General features: G+C 29.0%; 3 protein-coding genes across 3 annotated transcripts in view; all 3 read right to left on the reverse strand.

The window, feature by feature from the left end:
- Positions 1 to 4678: 4678 nt before the first annotated feature.
- On the reverse strand, positions 4679 to 8417 carry LOC126858929 (gastrula zinc finger protein XlCGF67.1-like). The gene is made up of 2 exons (XM_050609665.1): positions 7296 to 8417; positions 4679 to 6942 (listed from the first exon to the last, which is right to left on the reverse strand). Exons 1-2 carry the CDS (start codon positions 7547 to 7549, stop codon positions 6426 to 6428), a joined length of 771 nt encoding a protein of 256 aa, XP_050465622.1. The 5' UTR covers positions 7550 to 8417; the 3' UTR covers positions 4679 to 6425.
- A 1397-nt stretch (positions 8418 to 9814) lies between these two features.
- Positions 9815 to 10552, reverse strand: LOC126857089 (zinc finger protein 350-like). The gene has a single exon (XM_050606208.1). The coding sequence runs from the start codon at positions 10550 to 10552 to the stop codon at positions 9815 to 9817; it is 738 nt and encodes a 245-aa protein (XP_050462165.1).
- Positions 10553 to 11998: 1446 nt separating this feature from the next.
- The window catches only part of LOC126858899 (zinc finger protein 3-like), a 67650-nt gene continuing 64834 nt past the window's right edge, over positions 11999 to 14814 (reverse strand). Inside the window, exon 5 of the mRNA XM_050609583.1 lies at positions 11999 to 13363. Coding sequence (XP_050465540.1) covers positions 12283 to 13363 — 1081 coding nt within the window. The 3' untranslated portion in view covers positions 11999 to 12282. The remainder of the gene's footprint in view (positions 13364 to 14814) is intronic.

The raw sequence follows: 14814 nt of genomic DNA on the forward strand, positions 1-14814 counted from the left end.
ACATTTTACTAATATCCAAACAACACAAAATCGACTGGTAGTTGACAGAAAAAGTCAAAAGTCGACTTCAAAGTTAAATTGAATGCCAACTTCTAGTTGACTAGTAAGCGAGAAATATCTTGACTATAGTCGACCGTGAACCGACTAATATAGTCGACTTTATGACGATTAAAAGTTGAGATTCACTCTACATTTGTGTACAAGGCTGAATTGAATCTGACCATAGTGGATGTTCCTTTTTATTGGTCGAAACTAAGTTTAGAAAAACGTGGCAGAACCAATAGAAATTGTTAGGGAAAACAATAATTTAAAAAGAAATAAAATAAGAAAATTATATACAATTTATATTTATTTAAATAAAAAAATTATTAATAGCTTGTACTCTTTTTAAATTTATTTAAATAAGAAAATTAAAAACAACTTGTATTTTTTTATAAATTCTTAAATTAAAGAATAAAAAAAGTTAACTCAAATAATAATAATATAATAAATATACTTTTGTATAAAATAATTATTTAATTTTTCTATAAAAATAATGATATCAAAAAATGCGCCAAAAGCATAAAAATTTATGCTATAAAATATTTTTATTTTATTGTTTCCAATATTAAGAAAAATTATAGTTAATAAATAGCATTATAATTAAAGTAGTAATATAGCTAAAATAAAAGTTATTTGCTAAATAACTAAATGCACAATATACGCATCTAAGGCTTTAGGATATAATTATTGAAAGAAAATTTCTCATAAATTCTAAATCGCATAAAATAAACTTACATCAAAGCAAGATATGAAAACTTGGCATTTTATTATTTTATTATTACATGTATAGGGAATCACAATAAATATATAATTTATAAAAATTCATAATTTCATAATTTAAATTCATAATTTATAAAGTTCATAATTTCATAATTTAAGTTCATAATTTATAAAAATTGTTTATTATGAACTGAATATGAAATACAATACACGCAAAAATGTAATTGCTCGTATGCAGTCGAAAGTAGTTCTTTCGGGTGCATTTGTTATTGCTGCTTTACTTGCATACGCTACTCTTCTTCAGAAATTTGCGACAACAGTGGTCGCGTACTGCACGTCATCTTATGGCCAAAGATTTTCTTCGGTTACAATTCTAGATTCTCTCATCATTCATCTTTTCTGATATTTGCTCTTCGTTTTCTATTAAAGATTTTTTTTCGATTTATTGCATTCAAAGTAACAATATATTTCGGGTGACAATAGATCAAGGGATATACCGCTGAGGACATTACACTGATGTATAGATTTCAGGCATTACTAGGCATTACTAGACATTGCTAGGGCATTAATGGGCATTACTGGACATTGGTGTACATGATTTTGGTCAGTGGTTTACCTCTTGCAATAGATTCAACATTTAATGGTTTTACTCTAAAACATAAAAGAGCATAATTTTAAATATTATTATTAACTATAAATCGAGGATTCGATTACTTAAATATGTTGAGAATCATTGAGAATTTGCTAAAATCATTAAAAACAATTTAATAACCACTGAATGAGATTAAATAAATATTTAGATACTTTAATTGATTCGTCTTCCAAATTACCTTCTTAATTATCTCTTAGAGTGTGTGTGGATAAAAGTCTGCCGATATTTATGAAAGACATTATAACGATTTTATATCTGGTTATCTAAAAAAGAGCGAGAATTAGTGTTATCATTATTCATGTGAATGGCAAATGGTAACTTACCTGAATGGCAAGAACAAATAAATTCTCTACAAATAAATATGTAATTATTAAAGAATTATTAAGAAATAGATTAATAGGTATGATAATATTTAAGAAATGCCAGTTATTTAAAAAAAGCATGATCTTGATATTAATATGTAAAATATCAATATCAATATCAAATATCTAATTAAAAATATACGTTATTTATCTTAAGGTAAAAGAATTCATGTTGTTAGTTTTAACAATATTTATTTGAGACAAAAGTTTATACGTTTGTGCATAAATTTTATTTATCTTATTTAATTTTATTAAACACAGTTAAAAAAATAATGTTTTGAGATATTTTTACTATTTATTAATATATTATTATTTATAAATCAATATATATATATATATATATATATATATAAATATATATATATATATATATATATATAAAATATATATATATATATAATATATATATATATAAAATTCATATAAAATTAATATAATATTATTTATAAATCGATATACATATACATTATATATATATATATATATATATATATATATATATATATATATTAATATTTCCATATATATTCTAAAAAATATATACATTATCTTATATAAAAAAATCTATGGTAAAAATTGTTCGAAATATAATTCACAGCGTTTTATACGACAAAAACCAATATTTTGAAAATGATGATATATAAAATGAGCCGATTTTTGTCTAAAAAGCATAGTGCAAGTTATGCATGTAACCTTACATTTTTCAGGCCACTAAATATGATAATAGCTTTTTCGTCTAAATCAATGGAAAAAAATGATTAAAATTCATCTTGTCAAAATAAGTCACTTTTAATAATAATTCGGTTAGCGATGTTTTGTGCCAATTATTTAATTATTTGTATTATAATATAATTTTATAACTTTTTTTATTGAAAACTAAGGAAACACCTCATAAATTGAAATACTTTAAAAATAAATGCTAACATGATGAAATCAATATGACATACAAATTTTAAAAAATAATCAATTTATTCAAATTATCTTATTATCTTATTCAAATTATCTTAAATCTCATTATATGTGCATTTAAATATATTGTGTAGTTTTGCAATTAAAATTATTAATAGATATGACTAAATTCGATTTCAATCTTAAGTAATTTATATTTCTATATGTTTGGACAAAATAATTTGTATATAAATATTATTACAAAATTTATTATTTATTACAATAATTGTCAATTCATACAAAATAAATTTATATAAATTTAACTTTATTGATCTTATATAAAAAATCAATTAATATATAAATTTTACATTGTTAAGTCTATATTTTTACATTACTGTACGAATACGAATAATTATGGCAATAATATTAAAACGGCATGATTATTTATAGGGAAATACATACAGGGTAAATTGAGAGAAGATGTCATGTCGGATAAGCTATTTTTCCATAAGTTTTTCAATAAAGACCACTAATCTATTCATTGTCAGCTGATCGCATTTATTGTAGATGACAAAAAATGACAGTTCTCGCATCTTATCCCGACATACAGATATCAATATTAAGTTACTTTCTGTAGAATCTAATCACAAAATGTATAAAATGTATGTTAGTATTATATAACTTAATATGATTATAACCATATTGAATATTAGTGGTTTTGCGTATAATGATAAATATTATATAATCGAATGTCTGTATAATAAAATATTACGATATCGCCCGTAAAATTAATGAATTGTGAACAGGTATTAAAGAAATATCTAAGATTTACTCTTACTAGTTGGTTCTATGAACGGCTTGGCGAGTTCGGTGAGTGGGTTGCAGGTGGGATGTCGCCAACGAAGACACTGATGATGGTGCACTCCCTCACAACTCGCGGTTCAAATAAAAAAGTTTAAGTAATTGGAAACTTAAAACACTGTCGCAAGTACTTTGGAGTATTTAATGACTGTCGAAAGAGCAGATTAAATATCAAATGATGAATATCGAATGAGCAGATCGAATGAGAGCGAAAGCTTATGTGTTCCTCTTTTTATATTTTTTTTCAGGGATGTTTTCTAATTTTCCAAAGTAAGGTTCTTCCAAAATTTTTTCGAATGAGAGTTGTGTGAGAGTCTTTATAAGATTTTACGAATTGAATTTGTACAATATTGAGGATTTTCCACCTTTAGTGAATTACGAATTATCAGTGTCTTCATTAAGCGGAGTGTTTCTCCTACTTATCGTATTTTGCTCGTAATGATCGATCGTCGATTGGTGAATTCGATATTGTTTCGAGGGTTCTTTGAAGATTTTAATTCTTAAAATTATTTTTATTGCTGTGGATGCAGCTGTTTTTGTTGGGTATTTTGCTATCACCTTGTCGGTATCTTCTATTTTTGTTGAAAGATTCCACTAAAGATTATCTTTTTATTTTTTATTATTTTCGAGGAAATCAAGATCATTTCATCACCGATTTCCTATATCTTTCTCACGGGTTCTGCCTGCAGATATAGTTACGGTCTATTTGCCGAATCATTTTTATTATTAACGACGAACCTTGCTATTTCGCGGAAGGAAGGAACCATGGAGTCGCCAGAACGTAACACATATATACAGAAAATAAGAATTAAATTGAAAGGTAATCTGATAAGAACGTTGAACGGCAATTTTGCAATACAAACAGTCATCATGTCACAAATAAAAATATTTTGTTATAAAAAATATATAAAAATATATAAAAATTAACTCTAAATTATATACCTATATACGTATAAAAAAATATATAATAAAAGATTGTAAGTTTTATTTTATAAATCAAACGATCTATATAAAAAAGCTATTTTTACACTATAATATTATTTATTATTCGTTTTATATAATTTAATAAAATAAATATAAAATAATATAATAATATAAATGCGTCATTGTGTATATTACGTAATTAACAGTAAGTATACTACTACATCCCAAGTAGAACACAAAATCATAATAAGATCATGATGACATCAAGTAGAAGTCAATTTAAAAAAAATTATTACGACGATCAATCAATACACTTTTTATGATGATTTTATGATAAATTCTTGACATAACAATGCTTTTCTGTTTTCATTTTGAGATCATTTTTACATGATTTATTATCAGTAACTTTTAAGAGACAAATAAATGATGATATCCTAATGATATCATTATGACTTTTGTGTTCTACTTGGGATATTATCAGTGCCACGGACTGTCTTATGTTATAAACTTATGTTACTAAAATCACAAGAGATAAATTTATCTATCATTGAGGTAAAAATTATCCTATATTTTTAATTATATACAGGGTGAGGCATTTAAAACAGGCCACCCGAATAACTTACAGTTTTTGGAGATAGGAGAAAATGTGATGAAATGAAATGAAAATCTTGTGGAGAATCTTGTGGAAGTAAACATTTTTTTTTAGGTGGAGGTGCTTAGGAGATTTGAAAGTCCTCTTCATTTTTTTAATAGAACCATCCTAATTTTTTTTCTACGAATCGATTCCTCGCAATATATGGCACAAAAAGTGATAAAGGTAAGCTGGCTAAAAAATAAATAATTCACGAAATATTTCGTACTTTATTTTGATATAATTTTACATAAACTATAAAATATTTTGTAAATATTCCTCCACAAGATTTCCCCCTTGATATCATACAACTTTTATTTCAAATATTTTCTCCTATCTCCAAAACTGTGGGAGTTATTCGGGTGGCCTGTTTTAGATGCCTCACCTTGTATATCAGATTTATTCACATATGAAAGATAGGTGGATAAATAAGGTTCTAAATCGTTCCCTAAATATCGCTCTTTCTTAAATGTGCGAAGAAGATTTTCTTTTATATTTTAGTAAATATAAAAAAGATATGGAGTCTTAGGAAATATAAAAATATTTTTTTATTTCGATATCATTCATTAAGAAATACATTCTGAATTTAAATCTGACCGTCAAAAATCACGAAAAGTCAAATTTTTCAGCATTTGATCACATTTTTTTCACATATAATGTATGATTACGTAAGATACATATACATAAAATTGATAATAGTACAATATGTCCAAAATTTAGAGTTGACTGTCAAAAATCATATTTTTTAGCTTTCGATTGCAGTTTTTTCATAAAGCATGCATTTATGTACCCCAGTGATTTTTACACATATAGTGTATGACTGCACGACACAACATATGTCAAATTGATATTAATACAATGGATTTTACAATGAGTAAAAAATAAATTTAAACAAAATTTGTCCCATTTACAGCATAAGATGATTTAGCACTGTCTGTTTCATGTTTTATTTAAACAGACATATTATTTTATTTATTTGAACATCATTATTTAAATAATTTCTTTTTATTCATGTATCAATAATATTCCACTAATATAGTCTTGTTTAAATAATTATGAAGAATAAAAAATGCCTAAATCATGCTTTTATTGCTGTAAATAAATATTTCAATACAATTTATACATTTATTAATATATTAATAATATTATCAATTTATAACAAAAATAACTGGGATCGATTAAGACTTTCGCCACTCATCCTTTATTTATTAGTCTCACCTGGACAACGCAAAAAAATCTTTGAAATATTAGAACGCGCCTTTAAATATTCATATGATGTTATTCAAAGGTTTGTGTTGTCTAGATTTCTACGTCAAGGATTATCAATCTCATAAGTACAAGTCTTCTAACGACAAGATTTCATATGAGTATTAAGAACAGTTCGTGTGATGAAACCCTTATTGCATTGAGGACAAATATACGGTCGTTCGCCCGTATGATATCGTTTGTGAACAACCAACGTGGACCTCTGTGTGAAAGACTTGCCGCATTGGTCGCACGAATACTTTCGTTCTCCGGTATGAATGACTTTGTGAGTCCTCAGCAGAGTCTCGCAAGCGAAACATTTGCCGCACACTTCGCAGGTGTACGGCTTTTCGCCTGTGTGCGATCTGTGATGAATTTCGAGACCCTTCGCGGTCTTCAGCTCTTTGCCACACTGTGCGCAAAGATATCTACGTCTCTCGTAGGAAAACGGATTCCCATGGGCTTTGATCTTGTGCTGCTTCAGCATCGACTTATATTTATAGACCTTGTCGCAAACGTCACATTTGTGTTCGAATCCGTTCTCGATAGATTCCTCGATCCTTTCATCCGACATGATCGCAGAATCGCAGTGATGTAGACGATTATGCTCCTTCAAACTATGTAATGTTTTTACTTTTTATAATTTGCATTGCTCGACATTATCTTTATATTACAAAATTAATTGTGATTTAAAGTATCGACAGTACTATTTTTAATCAAAGAGAACACTTTTTTCTTTAAAGCAGATCGAGAATATATATATAAGTTGTTGTGCATTTTATTTTAATAGCACAATAAAAATCTAAGAAACTAAGAGAGATATTTTGAGATATGAATATATCTGAACACTTGAGAAATCTTTTTAAAAATTTAGAAAATCCGAATTATATGTATATGAAAAAAATGCCAGCAATAAATTCAAATGTAAAAGTTTGCTGTTTAATTGACAAGCGCGATCAGAAAGACATACCTATACACGTTATTAAAGATGCTACCACACGCGCTGCATTGTTGATACTGCATAAAGTTGTGCATCGACGTGTGCACGATCAGAGCATCTTTGTCGATGAAATTTTCGTTGCAAATTTCGCACATGAATTTCGAGGCTCGATGATGTCGTTTCCTGTGCCTCTCCACGTCGGTCGCGTTGACACCTATGAAATTGCAATCGTTGCACGGCACCGTTTTGAGCATGTGCGATTTCTTTACATGGGCGTTAAGCATGAATTGCTGAGGATAATTCTTGCCACAGGTGACGCATTTGAAGGGTCGATGAATGCCGTGCGCTATTCTCAGATGAGCGACTAATCTAGTAACGAAGTGAAATTTCTCTCGACACAGCTCGCAAATTTTTTCACTACCTTCGAATCTGTAACCATTCAAGCGTTTCCGGACTATCTCTTTTTAGTGATTAATCAGTAAATTATGTAAACTAATTACTAAACTATAATTATGTAAACTACTTTTATCAATTAACTTACTTAATTTAAAATGCATTCAGAGATTATACTGTTAAATATGTTTAAAAAAAAGCAAAAACAAAAATTACTGCCTACAATATACATTATTTGAAAGAAAATAGAGAACACTTTTTATAGCCCTAAAAATAGAGCTGTTTTCAAATCACTGAAACTCGACAAAAAATCATCATAGACACAAAATTAAAAATGCATTTTAAAGCTTGAAATTTTAACTTTAACACACTACTGATGATTTCTTTTAATTTTTTTATCTTACTTGTTTTATGTTTAAAAAAGAACTCATTGTTTTCCTTAAAATTATGTATCTTTAATATTCTGCGGCTCGATAAAAAAAATTCTCTCAAAAAAATCAACTCAAGTTCCATAAATTACAATAACTTGCCTACAAAATGCTTTTCTAAAAATTTTCCATTAATTTTTTTGACCGAATTACATGAGTTTAAAGCTAAACCCGCATTTTTAAAAAATGAGAAAATAATAAAATTTTGTATAATCAACGATAGCACATTAAAGTTGAAATTTTGAGAAAGTCTCGATTGCGCACATTATAGATCGGACACAGACCCGATCGAACACAGTCCCGATCGGACACAGGCTCGATCGAACATAGATCCAATCGGAACTGTGTCCGATTGGATCTGTGTCCGATCGAGCCTGTGTCCGATCGGGACTATGTCCGATGGGGTCTGTGTCCGATCGAGAAATTTTGTCGTGTCCGATCCGTAATGTGCGCAAACGGGACGATCCCGAAATTTCAAGCTTTAAAATGCTTTTTTGATTTTATATCTGATAATTTTTCACCACGTATCAACATCATTTCTAAAAAATACAGGTTTAGTTTTAAAATCGTGTAACTCGGTCAAAAAAAATCGTAGAAAAACTTAAAAAAAAAGTGTTTTGTCAGGCAAAATGTTATAGTTTATGGAATTGAATTTTTTGAGAGAAATTTTTTTATCGAACTGCAGAATATTTAAAATACGTAATTTTAAGGAACAAAACAATAAGCTTTTTTAAAAACATAGAACAAGAAAAATAAAAAAATTTTTTAAATCATCGATAGCGTTAAAGTTAAAACTTGAAGCTTTAAAATGCTTTTTTAATTTTGTGCCTACAATGATTTTTCGTCGAGTTTCAACGATTTGAATATAACCCAATTTTTAGAGTATGAAAAGTGTTCTCTATTTGCTTTTAAGTAGTGTATTATAAAACATGGAAATATAGCATAGTTGTAGGCGTAATTACATAGAGCTGCTACAAATTATTCAATAAATATCTAACAAGATTTTTATTAAAATTAGATTTTTTAGTTGCTAATAAGACTTTAAAAAAATATTTATTATGATGGATAATCTTACCTTTTTATATCTTAAATATTTAAACTTAATTGCTTGGTATAATTGTATTTTCGATTTAAAAAATAAATGAAGAAAAGATTGATTTAAAATATTAAAGAATAATTAATTTATAAAATTTTATACAAAAATAAATCTATTATGATTTCCCATATTTTATATGATCGAAGTTATACAGAAGAGTTTAATAATAAATAGAACTTCAAGGTAAATTTCAGTTTCTATAATTATTTCATGTAAATCGTTTTCTATATTCTAAACATGTAAGATAAAAATAAAAAACAAAAAATAAAAATCATATGTAACTCACTTCTGTCCAAGATCAGGCAGGTCCTCATTCTTCATTTGCAAACCATGATTATTTGTCCATGGGCTGTAAGAATCAAGGTAGATACACATTTACATAAAGCATCATAAGATATGTAACTGCAGTTCTACTAACATTCACTTATTTTTTTATTTCAGTTACTTAAGATAAAGTCGATGCTTTAGTAAATGCGTTTTCGCAGCTGAAAAGAATTGTTAATTAATTTACGCGAGATCGCGACTTGGATCATAATTAAAATCATTTCTCATTTACACTTTGTTTTATTACAAAGTATTACAATCACAGTCGATAAATCAATCTGAAATAATATAAATATCAGTTGAATGCTTCATTTTATCTTCGGTTGCACAGTTTTCTCGTGTATTTTGCGATGCCTCTTGAGCAAAGTGTTGGACACAAAACTCTTGCTGCAATCCGAGCACTGATAAGGCCTCTCACCCGAATGATATCGTAAATGTAAGACCAATGACGTCCTTTGCGTGAAACTTCTACCACACTGCGGACACACGTGCGGTTTGTCGCCTGTGTGCGTTCGTTTGTGGATACTCAAGTTCTCCTTGCTAGTAAATTTCTTGTCGCACGTATCGCATTCGAAGATTTTCTCGCCCATATGATTACGTTTGTGCACCGTTAATCGTCTCATCGACGACAATTCCGCGCCGCACAGATCGCATAGATGTTTCGTCGGAGCGTGTTCCGTGAATCCGTGCTGATTTTTCATGTGTCTCTTCAGCAGTTTCTTATAAACGAATCTTTCCGCACAGAATTTGCACACGTGCCTCGTCTTCGCGTTTTTCGCGAGCACGCCGGTTTGTTTGCTCGTGTGATGCGTTACTAGATGCACTGATAGATTCTTCTTGTAGAAGTAGTACTTGCAACAGTGCTCGCAGCGATACAGATTCTTATTTGTATGCGCGTTTTGGTGCTCCAGATATTCGGTCTTGTGGAAGAAACCCTTATCACACATTTCGCATTTGAAACTATAATCCTTCGCGTGTCGGCGACGATGGCATTCCAAATTGGACTTTTGATTAGTGCTATAGTCACAGAGATCGCAGATAAACATCTTCAACCCGGTATGGATCAATTTGTGGCGAGCTATGTTCATCGGGCTGCGAAAAGTCTTGTCGCATTCGTCACAGCTGAAAGCCCGATCGATATTGTGTAGGTTCTTCAGATGCTCCACGAGTTTTCGCGTATGACGAAAGCAAGCTCCGCACTTGACACATTGATGCACGGCGCGCAATTTACCCCTTCGTTGCCTGAAATAACGAAGGGTAATGAGAGGTATGTGTCTCGCGATAAAATCTTGCAAAATTTAAATAAAAAATTAAGTAGAAAATATTTTTCTACTAATATTTTTCTTCTAAAGTGCTATATGTTTAAAATATACTTGTACGCATAAAAATCCTCACTAATTTATTTTTAATTTTTCATTTCGAATTATCTATCCTTTTTTATTATATTATTATTTTTATTATATATATTAGTTGTCTTCAACAAATTGATAATATGATTATATATAAGAAATATTAATATATAAGTATTGATACTAATATATAAAATACATAAACTTGTAAAGCATAATTATTTTAAATCTTTTTTATAACTGTTCGATACAATGAGAATATATATACATATGAGAATATATATATACATACATACATACATACATACATACATGTGTGTGTGTGTGTGTGCGCGCGCGCGTGTGTGTGTAATGACTCATTCTGTACACACACCACACACACACGTCACGGGCACGCGCACGCACACACACAACGCGCGCGCGCACCCGACTGAAATTCGGCGGTGGTAGGCCAGACTTTACTCAATAATAACTCTTTTACTAAGCATTATAGAAAAAATGGTACAGAACTTTTCTCTTCAATTTTACCTGCTCTACCTGCACACGACGGGTGCAATTGACGCCGGACTCCCTGTATATAAATATATATATATATATATATATATATATATATATATATTTATTTATTTATTTATTTATTTATTTATTTTAATATTTTAGAAGAACACAATATCAAATACAATATCAAAATAACTAGACAATGTTTTTTATTATTTAAACGCCATAAATATAGTCATTTATGTGCATTCCATAGTGAATAGAGAGAAAGAATATACAATTTTCAAAATTTAATATATGTTTATATAGCATCTTTGTGTAAAAATTTTTGAATATTTTCCGCAGTTTCGTTGTTAAAAAATTATATACATATAATTGTATATATACATGTGTATGTATGTGTGTATGAGATATACAGAATTATGATTTATATAACAAATAGTTATATATAATTATAATTTGCAAAAATTTTTTACTGCAGTTTAAAATCTCATTTTTTTGCAATAAACCACATGTCAGTTTAATAATATATTTAATTATATATTGAAAACAAATATTCAAGCTCACTGAAACGACAAAGACGAACGCTATGTAAATAATAAAATTTAAACTTAAAATTTAAAACTGAAAAACATAATATTTAGAATGTGTAGCATGGATTAACTCATCTATTATTTGAGATACAAATTTTGTATTTCAAACTAATCTTGAAAGGTCCGTTTTTCAAGAAATTGTATTTTTTTCAGACAAATTTTTAATTTCAGAAAAACATATATTTTTGAAATTCACGATCGTTGTCTGATAATTGATAATAATTGATGTCATGTATTCATGTATACAAGACCATTCTTAAACTAATCTAAATAAATTTAATTAATCTCAGACGGAAAATTGTCATCGATGCAGCGAAACAATCTTCGAATTGACATTTAGCTATCTAACGTTATTTTATCTTGTTGTTGCGTAAGAGGAACTCCCAATTCTTGTGTGAAATCCATAATTATTTTTTTAATAGATACTACAGGTAATGGCGGAAGTGGTCCAGGATGACGCTTCCTATGGCAAATGAGGCCTGGCTTCTGTGCAAAAGTTTGGCCACAGATATCGCAAATATATGGTCTCTTGCCGGTGTGAATCAATATGTGCTGCTCTTGCGCGGTTTTTCTAGGAAAAGTCTTGCTGCAGACTGGACAGGAAAATGGTCGGATACCTTGATGGATCCTCAAATGAAGATCCAAATCTCTCTTCTGACCAAAAGTCTTGCCGCAAGTGGGACAGATGACTTTCTCCTTCCGTTCGTGCCAGATTAGATGCTGTTCTAGATTCTCTTGAGTGGTCAGACCGCGTTTGCATATCTTGCACTCGTAAGCTGGCTTGTAATGTCGATACTTCATGTGTGCTTTAATGGCAGGTACGTTTTTACATGCATGTCCGCAGATACTACAAATGATAGGCGGTGCGCCACTATGTACTTGATTCATATGTTGTTTCAAATCGTTCTTGATCTTGAACTGCTTCTTGCAATCTTTGCAAGTATACTGGAAACTATTGGTGTGCTTTCGTATAAAGTGATCCTTTAAGGTGCATTTATTGTTGCTCTTATATTCGCAAATGCTACAGGGATAGAGTAGAGGTCCATGAACCTTTTCGATATGACGCTTCATGTCACGCTTCAAACTAAAACTCTGACAACAGGTTTGGCACTGATACTTATGCTGTTTCATGTGTTTTATCATAATAGGTTTACCGCTGAAACGTTTACCACATGTGGCACATTCCAAAAATAACTCGGGTTTCCTCTTATCAATTTTATTCTGATCGTGTTTTTGTTTTTTTGAATCTTTCTTCGTACAATGATTCTCCTCTTTCGGCATCTTTCTTTTTCTGATAATGTGTCGTTTGAGCCTATTTGGTAACGAGTCATACTCTGGCGTGCACTCTATGCTTTCGACAAGCGAATATTCCGAATTATTGATGTCCATGATGTTCAGAGGATCCATACTTGAATCGCTAAAACATAAATTACGATCGAATTAAATTTTATTACAAATAATTCATGATCTATCGCTGGATATTAAGCTTACTTACTTGAGATATTAAGAATGTGTCGAATCTTTTCCGGTATTTTTACTCGAAAATATTTTTAATCTACAAAGAGAATGTAAAAAATATAAAAATATTATTTGGTTGAATTAAATCGTAAATATCACAATTTACGTAACGTAAAATATTTTTTAATGCAATGTTCTTAATAAAAAATAAATGATTAATTCTTTGAAATTAATTTTTAGTGAATTAAAATTTTTGAGTTGGCATTTTAAAAAAAATTCAATAAAGTAATAAAAAAAAATTAATTCATATATATTTAAAATTTTATCATCAAAATATTTTCTAAAAACCCAGCACGTCTTATGGACGTTCATTTTATGTCCATTTTATGTCCGCACGTCCATGGACATGAAATGTACGTCCATCGTATATCCGATTTGGGACATCCGTCAATAGCCAATATTTGAACGTCCATAGGATGTCCGGTCTTGGACGTCAAAATTTCAAGCAATTTTTTGTTTGTTTTGGCAGTGGCTAATAATTGATATAACTTTTAAGAGACATCTTTTCTTAGACCAGCCAAGACGTTATTTTGAATATGTCTTATAATCGCACAAATAAAGTCCTTTTGGAACTTGTATTCGGATTATAATTTATTCGCTTACCATTATGCGGCGCGCTACTCACTATTTATATCCGCATTCAAGTTTCTGTCATCAGCATATATAAAGTCTGCAAAATGCGGCTAATAACACATAATTGTAATTATTTCTTTCAGTTTAATTTCTAATACGATTTCCATACAGAAGAATTCAAACTAATCTTTTAAAAATCGGGAAGATAGCAGATAAATATCTGACTTTCATCTTATTCGGACTTCTGTCCGAAAGAATGAAAATCGTTTATTGTCTTCTTAAGAACAAAAGAGAAATTAACTTCTATACGAATAAAATGTTTAATTTTTTATATTAAAATTTATTTGCAATTAATTATATTTATAAAATATATAATATTTATAAAATATAAAATATTATATTTAATAAATATTTAATAAAATATATAATATTTATTTAAATAAATATAATGCATAAGTCCAAACTGTAATTACAATTAAATTTTAATTTAAGTATTGATATTTTGTAATAAATATATATATATATATATATATATATATATATATATATATATATAAATTAAAATTCTACATTTAAAATTTGTTTTTTCTTAAAAATTTCTTCTTTATGAATTTCTAAATATTTATTTCAGCAGTAATTATGAATAATAGCATATTAGAAATGATGTCCATTTTAGGTCCTTCTTCGGATATTATACGGACATCCGAAGTGATGTGAATAACAGATGTCCTGTGGACGTCCATTAGATGTCCGTCGGACTTCATTCAGACATCTTAT

The sequence above is a fragment of the Cataglyphis hispanica genome, chromosome 2 (assembly GCF_021464435.1).
Source record: "Cataglyphis hispanica isolate Lineage 1 chromosome 2, ULB_Chis1_1.0, whole genome shotgun sequence".
Classification (NCBI taxonomy): domain Eukaryota; kingdom Metazoa; phylum Arthropoda; class Insecta; order Hymenoptera; family Formicidae; genus Cataglyphis; species Cataglyphis hispanica.